General features: G+C 47.8%; 1 protein-coding gene across 2 annotated transcripts in view; it reads right to left on the reverse strand.

The window, feature by feature from the left end:
* The window catches only part of LOC146360368 (L-gulonolactone oxidase-like), a 68,906-nt gene that overhangs the window by 46,440 nt on the left and 8,944 nt on the right, over positions 1–13,522 (reverse strand). For both annotated transcript variants that reach the window (XM_084833161.1, XM_084833152.1), the window contains 3 exons: positions 12,224–12,349; positions 11,162–11,256; positions 8,962–9,052 (listed from right to left, as the gene is read on the reverse strand). In XM_084833161.1, coding sequence (XP_084689287.1) covers positions 8,962–9,052; positions 11,162–11,256; positions 12,224–12,349 — 312 coding nt within the window. The remainder of the gene's footprint in view (positions 1–8,961; positions 9,053–11,161; positions 11,257–12,223; positions 12,350–13,522) is intronic.

Consider the following 13,522-nt stretch of genomic DNA (forward strand, 5'->3'; position numbering starts at 1 on the left):
TGGCGATTTGATCTCTAGTTCCTCTGCCTCTTCGAAACCCCGCTTGTACTTCCGGTAGTTCTCGGTTCGCATACTGCTGAAGCCTAGCTTGTAGGATTTTGAGCATAACCTTGTTGGCATGTGAAATAAGCGCAATTGTACGGTAGTTTGAACACTCTTTGGCGTTGCCCTTCTTTGGAATTGGGATGTAAACTGACCTTTTCCAGTCTTGTGGCCACTGTTGAGTGTTCCAAATTTGTTGGCATATTGAGTGCAGCACTTTAACAGCATCATCTTTTAGGATTTTAAATAGCTCAGCTGGAATACTGTCATCTCTGCTAGCTTTGTTGTTAGTAATGCTTCCTAAGGCCCACTTAACTTCACTCTCGAGGATGTCCAGCTCAAGTTCAGTGACCGCACTCTCATGGCTATCAGGGACATTCAGATCTTTCCTGTATAGTTCTTCTGTGTATTCTTTCCACCTCTTCTTAATCTCATCTGCTTCCATTAGGTTCCTGCCTTCTTTGTCCTTTATCATGCCCGTCTTTGCACAAAACGTTCCCTTGAGATCTCCGATTTTCTTGAAGAGATCTCTAGTCTTTCCCATTCTATGGTTTTCCTCGATTTCTTTGCATTGTTCATTTAAGAAGGCCTTCTTGTCTCTCTTTGCTATTCTCTGGAACTCTGCATTCAGTTGGGTATATCTTCCCCTTTCTCCCTTGCTTTTCGCTTCCCTTCTTTCCTCAGCTACTTGTAAAGCCTCATCAGACAGCCACTTGGCTTTCTTGCATGTCTTTTTCTTTGGGATGGATTTCGTTGCTGCCTCCTGAACAATGTTACGGACCTCCGTTCATAGTTCCTCACGCACTCTGTCTATCAGGTCTAATCCCTGAAATCTATTCCTCACCTCCACTGTATATTCATAAGGGATATGATTTCGGTCATACCTGAATGGTTTAGTGGTTTTCCCTACTTTCTTCAATTTAAGCTGAAATTTTGCAAGAAGCAGCTCATGATCTGAGCCACAGTCAGCTCCAGGTCTTGTTCTGACTGACTGTATAGAGCTTCTCCATCTTTGGCTGCAAAGGACATAATCCATCTGTTTTCGATATTGACCATCTGGTGATGTCCACGTGTAGAGTTGCCTCTTGTGCTGTTGGAAAAGGGTGTTTGCTATGATCAGCGTGTTCTCTTGGCAAAACTCTTTTAGCCTTTGTCCTGCTTCATTCTGTACACCAAGGCCATGCTTGCCTGTTATCCTGGTGATTTCTTGACTTCCTACTTTAGCATTCCAATCCCCTATGATGAAGAGGACATCTTTTCTTGGTGTTAGTTCTAGAAGGTGTTGTAGGTCTTCATAGAACCCATCAACCTCAGCTTCTTCAGCCTCAGTGGTTGGGGCATAGACTTGAATTACTGTGATGTAGAATCGTTTGCCTTGGATTCGTACTGAAATCATTCTATCGTTTTTGAGATTGTACCCTAGTACTGCTTTTCCCACCCTTTTGTTGATTATGAGTGCTATTCCATTTCTTCTGAGGGATTCTTGCCCACAGTAGTAGATATGATGGTCACCTGAATTAAATTCGCCCATGCTTGTCCATTTTAGTTCACTGATTCCCAAGATGTCGATGTTCAATCTTGCCGTCTCATCCTTGACCACCTCCAGCTTACCTTGATTCATTGATCTTACATTCCAGGTTCTTAAACAATATTGTTCTTTACAGCATTGGACTTTCTTTTCACCACCAGGCACATCCACAGCTGAGTGTCCTTTCGGCTTTGGCCCAGCCGCTTCACTCTTTCTGGTGCTACTTGGAAATTCCCTCTGCTCTTCCCCAGTAGTATATTGGACACCTTCCGACCTGAGGGACTCATCTTCCAGCATCATCTCTTTTAGCCTTGTGATACGTTCCATGGGGTTTTCTTGGCAAGAATACTGGAGTGGGTTGCCATTTCCTTCTCCAGTGGACCACATTTTGTCAGAACTCTCCACCATGACCTGTCCGTCTTGGGTGGCCCTGCATGGCATAGCTTATGGCTTCACTGAGTTACGCAAGCCCCTTCGCCACAACAAGGCAGTGATCCATGAAGGGGAACCCCATCCTAACCACTTCTATTTAGAAGCCCATTCTACTGATTCCAAGTCCAGATATGAATTCAGCCTTCAGCAACCTTTTCTTCACCTCAACTGAAAAAGCTCTGATCAGTCGAGGATTTTCCTCATCTGGCAGGTTCTGCAAAGCCCCTGCAGAATTCACTCCAGGTGCCCTTGTCTGTATTGGTTCCATCACATCCTTTCTGAGATGCATTGCAAAGGTGCATGCTAGCAGCTCACCTGTTATCACACCCTAGATGTTTACATAACGGCACTATGATCCTCCACTAAAGAAAATGTCTCAGTTACTACGGATCATCTAGGAAGTACAGAATCTTGCCCGTGAAATATTAATCTTAGCAAATACAGACTAAAGCCCAGAAAAATGGGAACCATTAGAAGTGGATATGAGACACTGGTGACTGCAAATCTCTTTGAATCCCGGGCGGGGTGGGGGGAGGGAGACAGTTCGGTGCACAATTACGTTAGGTGAGAGAGGCGGGGCACCAAACCACAAGATAAGGGTGGCATCCATTCCCTGGGACACTTGCTGGAAGGCAGCCAAAGGCCTTGCAACGACCAGCGTTTGTGCGCACGTTCACTCAACTGATGCAAGTGCAAGCGGGCAAATGGCTATACACAGCACTTCCGGTTAGAGAGGCAGCCCCCTGCATTTCAGTGGAGGATGCTGATCCGCTTACTCATTCCTCTGTGTATGGAGGTTTGCACCCATCACTGAAAGGGACGGGGTGGGTCCCAAGCACATGTACTCGGGTTCTGGAGGCGTATCGCACGCAGCAATCTCCTCCATGCAAACTCAGGCAAGTGTGAACGTGTACATGAGGAACACAGTTGCACGGCCATATGGGCAAACGGGCTTTACATACAGGCCTGTTTGGGAGAGGCCATAGCTCTGTGGAGGAGCGTATCTTTTCACACTGAAGATCCCCAGTTCAGTTTCTGGCATCTCCACTTAAAAGGGATCTTGACCAGCAGGGCTCTTCCTCTCTCTCTGACCAAGACCCTGGAGAGCCACCGCCAGTCTGACAATACTGGGCCAGATGGATCAGTGGTCGGGTTTGGCGATAGGCAGTTTTGTCTGGTCATTATTTGCAGATCTTATATTGCATGGCGGTGGGGGTGGATAACACTGTGGTAGAGGACATCCCAGAATGCCCCAGGACCAATCCCTGGCAGGAATGACTCTGAGGGGTAGCTGGCTCTCTCCCCCCTCTCTCCTGTGCAAATTTCCCACTTCCACAGGTTTCATTTATTAAGGTCTGATATAGCAGAACCAGGAGCTCAAGGGCCAAAGCCAAATTCCTCAGGCACATCCGTCCCCTTTCCCCCAACCACCAGTCATCTGGTAGTTTCCTGGCTTTGGGGCAGTTTTTTCCCCATTCTAAAATGTTGAAATGCCTCTCCTAAGCCTTAGTTACAGGACACAAGAGCTTGAAGCTAGAACAGGCTGGTATTCCTGGCCCCATCCCTTTTGCCTTTGGTCCTGCCCACCACTGGAATGCAGCCCCCGAGAGCTTCTCCGAAACAGGCTAAAAGATGTTCAACACCCTGGGTTAAATCATTGTTAAATTGACATTATTAAGGGAACAATGAGAAGGATGCAGACAAACTGGAAAGGTTCAGAAGAGGGCAACGAAGATGATCATTAACCTATGAGGAGAGACTGAAAGAACTGGGCCTGGAGAAGAGAAGAGAAGAGAAGAGAAGAGAAGAGAAGAGAAGAGAAGGGAAGGGAAGGGAAGGGAAGGGAAGGGAAGGGAAGGGAAGGGAAGGGAAGGGAAGGGAAGGGGAGGGGAGGGGAGGGGAGGGGAGGGGAGGGGAGGGGAGGGGAGGGGAGGGGAGGGGAGGGGAGGAGAGGAGAGGAGAGGAGAGGAGAGGAGAGGAGAGGAGAGGAGAGGAGAGGAGAGGAGAGGAGAGGAGAGGAGAGGAGACTGAGGGGAGATGGGATAGCACTCTTCAAGTCCTTGAAAGGTTGTCACAGAGAGGAAGGCTAGGATCTCTTCTCCATCATCCCAGAGTGCAGGACACGGAAGAATGGGCTCAAATGACAGGAAGCCAGATTCCGGCTGAACATCAGGAAAAACTTCCTGACTGTTAGTGCAATACAGCAATGGAACCAATGACCCAGGGAGGTGGTGGGCTCTCCCATGCTGGAGGTGTTCAAGACAAGGCTGGACAGCCACTTGTCAGGGATGCTCTGACTTAGATTCCTGCACTGAGAAGGGGATTGGACTTGGTGGTCTTATAGGTCCCTTCCAACCTACTATTCTATGATTCTATGATTTGCCACCCTTTTGCTCTGCCAAGCTGGATTTTTCAGGGCTCACTCCTGATCTCTGCCATCTCCAGTTCAAAGGATCAGAGCTAGCAGGGCTGGACAAAGCCTCTCTTTGCCTGAGACCCAGCACAGCCACTGCCAGTCCATATACTGGCTAGATGGACCAGTGGGCAGCGTCATGGGCCAATCCAAACAGAGGGGAAAGGCACCGGGATGGATTTGCCCTCTTCTTTCTAATGCCTAAGCAAGAATTGTGGCCCTCCAGTTGGCAACTGCAGATTGCCGGCCAGCCTGCTCCTTCCATTTTCATCCCCCGCTTCCTAGGATTTTCTCCTTTTGTTATTTTATGGATTTGTTTTTGACGGCAGCTCATGAATTTTAAGTAAAGATGATTCCCGAAAGGCAGCACTGCTGTCTCTTTTATCTCTCTATCGATCACCTGCCCCCTTTTATTAGCCTCCTTGCGCTCTTGCTCTCTTTTTTACTGCCTCCCGTTGTCATTTCTTATAATCCACCAATTTCCATGGGGGGAATTGATCAATCACCCTGAAAGCTGGATAATCCATTCCACAGCCACTATCCAAGCTGGGAAGAGTGATCCATTTTTCAAGCAGCCTCGAGATGATATTAATGACATCATAAATTATGGGGCAGAGGGGTTGGTGGGGGAACTCTGTGTTCCACCTAAGCATGAAGCCCCCAGCGCCCACATACAAAAACCACACTCCTATGAATCGAGGTAGACATGATTCATGGCAAAGTGTCAGTGACACTTAATGGTGTATTAATTTCACAGTGTGTTTTGATTAAGATTTTGCTTTAATCTGCATTTTAGAATTGCTGGCCACCTTGACTAGTTGCCATCTTTGGCCAAAAGGCGGGATGTAAATGTAACAAATGAATAAAATAAATAGATTCGCAAATCAGGTGAGCCACCTCACCCTGGTCCGCTCCAACAGCTGAGCGGGCTGGAGATGAGGAGAGCTGTAGTCCCAACGTATCTGGGAGGCTGTGATAATGTATTAGTACACATGGGATCTGTCCCCATCTTTGCGTTTGAGGAGGCCTTATTAATTTTGGGAATGCCAAGTGGCTAGCACTGCCATTCTCCAGGGCCCTCTGAGGGAGCAGATGCCAGTCCACAAAAGCAAACGCCATAACAAATGTGTCCAACTTCAGTGTCCCCAAGGCTTTGTTGTCTTTGCTGCAACAGACCAGCATGGCTGCTTTCCCTCTAGAACACCCTTCCCCAACCTGGTGCCCTCCAAATATTTGAGACCAGAACTCCCAGCATCCCTGACTATTGGGCAGGCTGGCTGGGGCTGATGGGAGCTGAAGTCACAAAAAGGGAAAAGAGGCAATGAAAGGACAAGACTCTCCAGTGGTGGCGACCTGCAAGGTGGGTGCCATGTTTGTTTTCTTGCCTGAGAACAACATGGCCGACACCTGCAACAAGTGCAAGTTGGTCACGCTGCTGGAAGAAAAAGTAAGTGGACTGGAGAGGTGACTGTCGACCCTCCGGGGAATAAGAGAATAGGGATGTCCGCGGAATCTGCTGCGGAATCCAATGAGGCCAAATTCCAGTGAATTCAGCCCCCCAAAGTCCACAGCAGAACGAATGCACTTACCTGTGCCTCTCCAGACCGAATATCCACCCCCGGCTGGTTCCGTTCCGCTGTCTGTGCAGAATCCGGAAGTAAGTGATCGGATGCAAATGGTGTCCGCTACGCTGTTTGCGTCCCCGTTTTTCCTCATGATGGGCTACGCGTCTCTATTTACGTAGATACTTACACAGCCTATCGCGTGAAAAATCAGAGACACAAATGGCGTAGTGGACGCCATTTGCGTCCTTGGTTTTTCATGCAATATAAGTAACTATGTAAATAGAGACGCGTAGCCTATCGCGAGAAGAAACGGGGACACAAATGGTGTAGCTGATGCCATTTGCATTAGGAGAGCACTGTAGGAGCCAGAACGGAGCTGGCCAGCTTGGATTCCGGGGGGGGGGGGGGAGGAACAGATCGCCTCCCCCGCCAGCGGACACCCCTGCGGATGCGAGGTAAGGGGATCCGTACACCCCTATAAGAGAACACGAAGAGTTCTTGGACAGAATGCGGGAACTACAGCAGCAAAGGGAAGACCAGAAGCTTGAAGAGCAACAGCAAGCTGAGGCAGAAGAGGGAAATGCTGAGGTGAGGAAAAATGAAGTGGAGGATACTCCTTGGAAAAGGGTGAGAGTTAGGAGCAGAAGAACAAGACGTCACTCTGCACCAGTGGAAGCAGTGGAACTAGGGAACCGTTTCCAGGTACTTGAGGATGAGCCTGGAGGACAGCCTGCAGAGGAAGAATCACAGGGGAACCTACATGAGAGTGAGCAAGAGGCTGAAGGTCAGTCAAACAGAGGCGATGAAACCCAGGCCTACAACAACAAGAAGAGAAGAGTAGTAGTAGTGGAAGACTCCTTGCTGCGTGGGATTGAGACCGAAGTATGTCGTGAAGACCCGTGGACTAGTGATAAATTTGGAAATGCAGGAGCTCACTGTGACAGTCTCCCAGGGCAGTCCAAAAATTTCAGGCAGTGTCATCTGTATCAACAAACCAGTTCTAGGAGTTTTCATCTCCACCAGGAGGCAGGAGCCCATCTTTGGTAAAGCGAAGAGGTCTTAATTGCCCATTCCAGACCGAGTCACCCCAAATACTTTGCATTCCAACATGGAACAATATATTGTTGCTTGGAAAATTCATTCCCCCTGCAGCTACGGTGAGGATCGCAGCTAAGCTCAGAGGGAGCAGGGCATTCTGAGGGGGGTGGCAGATGACGTCAGAGCCCCTGCTCAAGAGAAAGTGCCGGGGCTGCGTCCCTGCGAGCCCGGCCTCCGCTACACCACTGGTTGCAGCACTTCACTGACTTCCCATCCTCACCCTGTTTTCCAGTGCAAGCTATGGATGCCGAGATGCCTTCAGCTGAGTCCGCAATTGTTTTGTACCTGATCAGCTCACTTTTCTTGATTTCTAGCGAAATCTGCCTAGTGCCATGACATATGACAGTTCCTTCTGCATATTTTGAGCAAATATTCCCCACGAGCACTTGGAACAAGACAAATGATTTGGAAAACACCTTTACTGCATTTTCCAGTCACCCTGAATCTAGGAAAGCCTTCTAATGATCCCACTACCTGTCAAATTACCATCTGGGCTACTTACTTTCCTCATGCCACATCACTGGTCTTATAGGACTCACCCCCCAATTTTTTTTTTAAGAAAAGAGATATATCTGCTCAAGTGACAAATCTGTTTTCCTACACTGGCAAAAAGAATCACTGTGAAATGCTGCTCCTAGAACAGTGAAGTGTGAGATGTGCAGTTTTAAATCCCTGCCTTAAGCTGCTTGTTACTATTAGGAGTGCCTCCAAGTCTCTTCCCAAACAGTATTTTGGCTGGATTTGTACATGGGGTGGGTGGGGGTCAGTCAGTGGGGCGGTGGGGCCCGGGCTCACGGGGACGCAGCAGCTCCGGCTCTTCTGATTAGCAGGGTCTAGGGATGTGCACATTCGCCAATCCCTGGTCCGGGGGATGTCCACTGCAGGGAATTTGGCCCTCTTGGGGCTCGACGGATTTCCCCAGAGCCCCTGGCCCAGCTTGTGGATTTCGGCATTATTTTTTCTCTGTAAAAATGGCAAGATATTCACACTGTGGCTGCAATTTACACATAACAAAGCACTTTACGGCTGCAAACTGTGTAAAATATACTAATTACGCCCACAGTTTGCTCAATATATACAAATTGCAGTCACAATTTGCATATCTTGCCATATTTACAGAGAAAAAGTTATGCCCAAATCTGCAAGCCGTGCTGGCAGGGCGATTCTGCAGGTCGGATTCTCCGGTCTCCGGCGTCATTCAGTCCCATCGCGGAGTTCTCCAGCAACCCTAGCAGGGACGCCGACATCATCTGCCACCCCACTCAGAATTCCCTGCTCCCACTGAGCCCAGCTGCAATCCTCACAGTAGCTGGGGGGAAATGAATTTTCCCAGCAACAATATGCTTACTGCTCCTTATTATAATGTAAAGTATTTTGCAGTGCTTGGTCTTGAAATGGCAATTAAGACCTTTTAGGTTTACAGAAGATCTGTTCCTGATGGAGATGAAAACTGCTAGAGCTGGTTCCTCGATGTGGATCCACACAGCTGCCTGCATTTCGGGAGTCTCCTGGGGGCGGGGTATGGAGACGGTCAGGATGGGGGCCTGCACTTCAAAATGCACCACTACACAGCTTATGTCTGTTGGGGAGGAGCTCTTTCCGGATTAGAAAGCAAAACTGGTTTTCGGTAGGTTCTGGTCCCAGTCTGGAGGCTTGCTGTGTGGCACATTGGCATATGGGCACAGGAACGCCACTGGGCGAATGCATCACAGTTGTGCCCCCTGAGAGCCGAGGCGTCCCCAGCGGAGGCAGTGCATCTGGGGGTGATGCCGTCAGCCTAGTGAAGCACTGAAGGCCTTTGCTCATGTTCTGCAGAGCCTGCCACAGCCTTGGGGCATGACGAATGAGTCCTGGAGTAAGGAGGGGGCCCGTCGGGGTCTTACCTGAGTAGCCATTATGCCATGCCCGATGCCTGTGTTGTGTGTGCCTGTGCCAATGACTCCAGCCGCTGCCACATCCGAAACAGCTCCTAGACTGGACCCAAAAGGGACAGTGAACAAGGCACGCGGAGGGGGAGTTGTAACCGCCATAATTCCCAAAGGTAGCTGCTGAGGCCATGCTATTAACGCATGTGACATTCGGAACAAAAGGTAATTAATTGCCACCTGCTCTGGATCCAGAACACGCCAAAATGAATGCTGAGTGCATGTCACAGCACATCACACCACAGAGGGAGTGCATTGTAACAAGAAGGAACTTTGGAATGAACAGATTATGGGCTGTAATATTCCAAAGGAACCATTAAAGGCACAGCTGTATGTGTATTTGGACAGACAGAAGTCCCACAACACCCAGCATTCCCCAGACAGCCATGCTGGCTGGGGAATGCTGGGAGTTGTAGGCCTTTGTCTAAACATGCATAGGATTGCTCCCTAAGAGTATTATTAAATTATTTGGAACGGTGCATTGCATAGCTGATGTTGAGATGATCACACATTTCTTAACAGCAGCTAAAATGTCCATTGCTAAGTATTGGAAAAAGAAAGCAGTGCCACCTTTCTCAGATAGGTTCTATAGGACTTGGGATACAGCTATAATGCGTGAACTTGCATTCTCTGTTCGGGCTCGTGAAAATCAAATGTATGAAAATCAACTGATAAGGAAGTGGTCCATTTTTATTAGTTTCTGGAATGATAAATTTGAAGATGGTGTACATCTCTACTCACTGTAGATATTATACTGTATACTCACCATTATAACTACATGCATTCCTATACATGCACTGCATTGGCACTGATCACTTCATCGCAAACTGATAAACAAAACAATACAAAGAAACTACAGAGTAGACTGATTCCTTATACTAATGTAATCAGTCTACTCTGTAGTTTCTTTGTATTGTTTTGTTTATCAGTTTGCGATGAAGTGATCAGTGCCAATGTAGTGCATGTATAGGAATGCATGTAGTTATAATGGTTATTTTATATCGCAGCCTCTATATGCGTCATTTTACAATGTGGAGTTCTTTTAAACTGGGTGATGCTGTTCTGTGTGTGTGCTTGTGTGTGTTCTTCTAAAGAGGCATTAGTAAATTTATTTATTTATTTATTTATTTATTATTAAATTTATTAATCGCCCATCTGGCTGGTCACCCAGCCACTCTGGGCGATGTACAACATACAATAAAACAGTTTAAAACAATAAAATTCTACAATAAAAACATTTTCTAAAATACCCTAACCCACCCCAAATGCCTGCCTGAACAACCACGTTTTTAATGCACGACGGAAGCTCATTAAACTATTTAAAAGAAAATAAAAGAACTTTGGATCCACATGGCTGATAACCAGAAGATCCCTTTGACTCTGCTTTATATTGGGTGCAGTGCAGCCAGGCATTGTGTGTGTTTATAGAATCGTGTAGCTAAAATATCCCCGTGTGCACAAAATTAGCAGGTACAACTCTCCCCCCACCATAGATTCTTCTTTACCTCCTGCAAAATCATGGCATGTTCCCTTCCCCTATTTCATCCCAATCCAGTTGAAAAACAGGCCTGAAAGAGTGCAGTTACTCCAGGATAACCTCAGACCAAACAAAAAAAGAGACCCAGTCTTATTAAGTCCTTCTGTGATTAAAGAGCTCCTTTTGCTCTGATGTCAGGGCATTCGAGTGAATTTGCATATGATACCAGGAGCCCGTTTCCTTCGGCAGGTCACTTCTAAACAAACTCATTTGCCACCGAGCCTTTTTGATGCTGTCTCTGCTAAAGGGAGGGCAAAAGGGGTGAAGGATCCTGCCTGGGCCTTTGTAGACAATACAGAGGCTGTTCAGAGGAGGCTGTATCAGAGCTGCTGTGCCAAATCCAGTATTCACCACTGAGAAAGCAAACTGGTCTGCCTGCTCACAAGGAAGCTTATTTGTGCCTTGATTCTCAGGGCCAAACCATACATGACAGTGTTGGCTTTGTGTGTTTAAAGGTGGGACTGCAGGAGCATCCTCCTCTGAAGTCTGAAGTGGTACCACCCATTCGACTAACTCCAAATTCTGCCACTTCGTTCTACTGCATGTATAGACCAGGCCCAAGAGCCGACACCGGTCGCAACACCATCTCAACACGGACACAGAAACGTAGATCCTACTTACATGGGCAAAGCCAAGCCATGTTTGCTCAACTCCACATTCAGATCGGAGAGTAAGATCCCGGATTCTACAGTCACCTGCTTCTTCTCTTTGTCCACCTGCAAGAGATGAGATTGGTCATTATTCAGATCAGGGTGTCCAGCCGGGAAGGAGTCATCTACATGGCCCAGAGAGTCCTAGGGACAAAGCCTCAAACACAGTAAATGACTGTAGGGGTCCAGGTTAGCCTATCCATTCTTTGTAACTCTTATGAGACTGGACCACAGCACATAACATCTATTGCATAAGTCAGAATACTTCATAGAATGCCATTTTATGTTCCTTTTTCAAATATGGCATCCTGCTTTTCTAGGCAAATCTTACTTGCTTAGTTTATTTCCCCACCAGTTGGTATCATATTTACCACCCTTCCCCCAACCTGGTGACTTCTAGATGTGTTGGACTACAATTCCCATCAATCCCACCCACCGATCCCAATTTTTCATGTGCTGGTCCTTATGTAGCCAAACCAGCATCACCCACGCGCTAGAGGGAGGAGGCGTCAGCAGGCTTGGGCCACCCCAAGGTTTCAGAAGGATGCAAAAAATTTTTGGGGGAAAACTACCTATGCTTGGGGAGGGAACCCCGAAACAGCCCCATGAGCACTGAGCACGCTCAGTGGCTATGGGATGCTGGGTGACTGTTGTGGGTGAGAGGGGAAGTGGAATGGAGTCTCCTTGCAGAAGGCATGACTGAATGAGAAGCACTTCACACGTCAAGATTTTGTTGCAGGCCCCATTTGCTAGGCTGTCACAAGATTCCGGAGAGCTTCAGCTTTTGGGCAGTATAGAAATGGCATTGATAAATGAATAACACATCTTAAACCATATGTTTGAAAGGAGCTCCATGCCCATATACCTCTAATTATGGGATGTTGGGGATTAACAACCAGGGATGGATCTTGGATGCCATCATGCCCTGCTTAGGCTCAGACTTCCCAGATGAAGGAGTCCAAGTTAGGTGGGTGAAAGGACTGGCCCAGAAACATGGCAGTTCTCACATTCACCACCACCCCAGCCCCTTTACCTTCAGGATCTTGTTCATCTTCCCCATCTGGATCATGAAGTCATCCGTGCAAGCAATATCTGAAGGGGAGTGTCCACCGCCAACCACCTTGACCTTCTTACTTTTCTGCCTAGCCAGATCCAAGATCTGCAGAAAGATCAACCACACACATTTATTCATGCATTCATTCATTTATTTTTTTATCAACATTTGCATACTGCTCCACATGTAAAAAAGTTTCTGGAGCACTGAACATAAAAGCTAAAATAATAAAAAAACAAAAAGAATTAAAACACCATTTTAAAATTGTTCTTTTAAAAACAGAATACCAATAAAACCATGGCTGGTCAGTTAAGGAATGCCTCCTGGAACAGTGCTGTTTTCAGGCGGTGCTGGAAGCAGCACAGTGTTGGTGCCTGCCTGACCTCCAGGGGCAGGGAGTTCCAAAGAAAGGGGGCCACCACACTGAAGGCTCTTCTCCTGGTGGACTCCAGTCAGGCCATAGGTCCATGTGGAACCACCCAGAGCACGCCCCCTGATGACCTCAGTGACCAGGCAGGCTGGGAAGAGAGAAGGCGCTTTCTCAGGTATCCTGGTTGTTTACCAGGATACCTGAGCTTTGTACACTAGTTTAGAGCTTTAGAGCTTTGTACACTAGTACTAGAACCGTAAACCTGGCCTGGAAGCAAATAGGCAGCTGGTGCAGTTCCCTCAGCAAAGGAGTTGCACACTGAAAAGGGGCAGCTCCTGACAGCAGCTGAGCTGCTGTGTTCTGCACTAGCGCCAGCTTCAAGAGCAGCCATAAGGGCAGCCCCCCGTAAAGTGCATTGTAGTAATCCAGCCTTGAGGGGACTAACACCTGTACCACTGTGGCCAAGCTGTCCCTGTCCAGGAAAGGCCATATTTGGCAAACCCGCTGAAACTGGTAAAAGGCACTCTGAGCCACCATGGCCACTTGGGCCTCCAGCGACAGTGATGGACTTAAGAGTACCCCCCATCTATGGACCTGAACTTCCATACGGAGTGCAGCCCCATCCAGAACAGGCCATGAGCCTATCTCCCAGACCCAGGAACCACTTACTCACAGGGCTTCCATCTTGCAGGATTCAGTTTCAGTTTATTGGCCCTCATCCAGCCCTTTGCTGCGTTGAGGCACTGGCCCAGGACTTGCACAGCCTCTCCTGATTCAGATGTCACAGGAGATACAGCTGTATGTCATCAGCATACTGATGGCACTTGGCTCCAAAACCCCTAACGACTGCACCCAGCAGCTTCATACAGATATTAAACAACATTGGGGACGAGATGGTACCCTGAGGA

The sequence above is a fragment of the Heloderma suspectum genome, chromosome 1 (assembly GCF_057233095.1).
Source record: "Heloderma suspectum isolate Gila_16-S chromosome 1, 16-S_ref, whole genome shotgun sequence".
Taxonomy (NCBI): Eukaryota; Metazoa; Chordata; class Lepidosauria; order Squamata; family Helodermatidae; genus Heloderma; species Heloderma suspectum.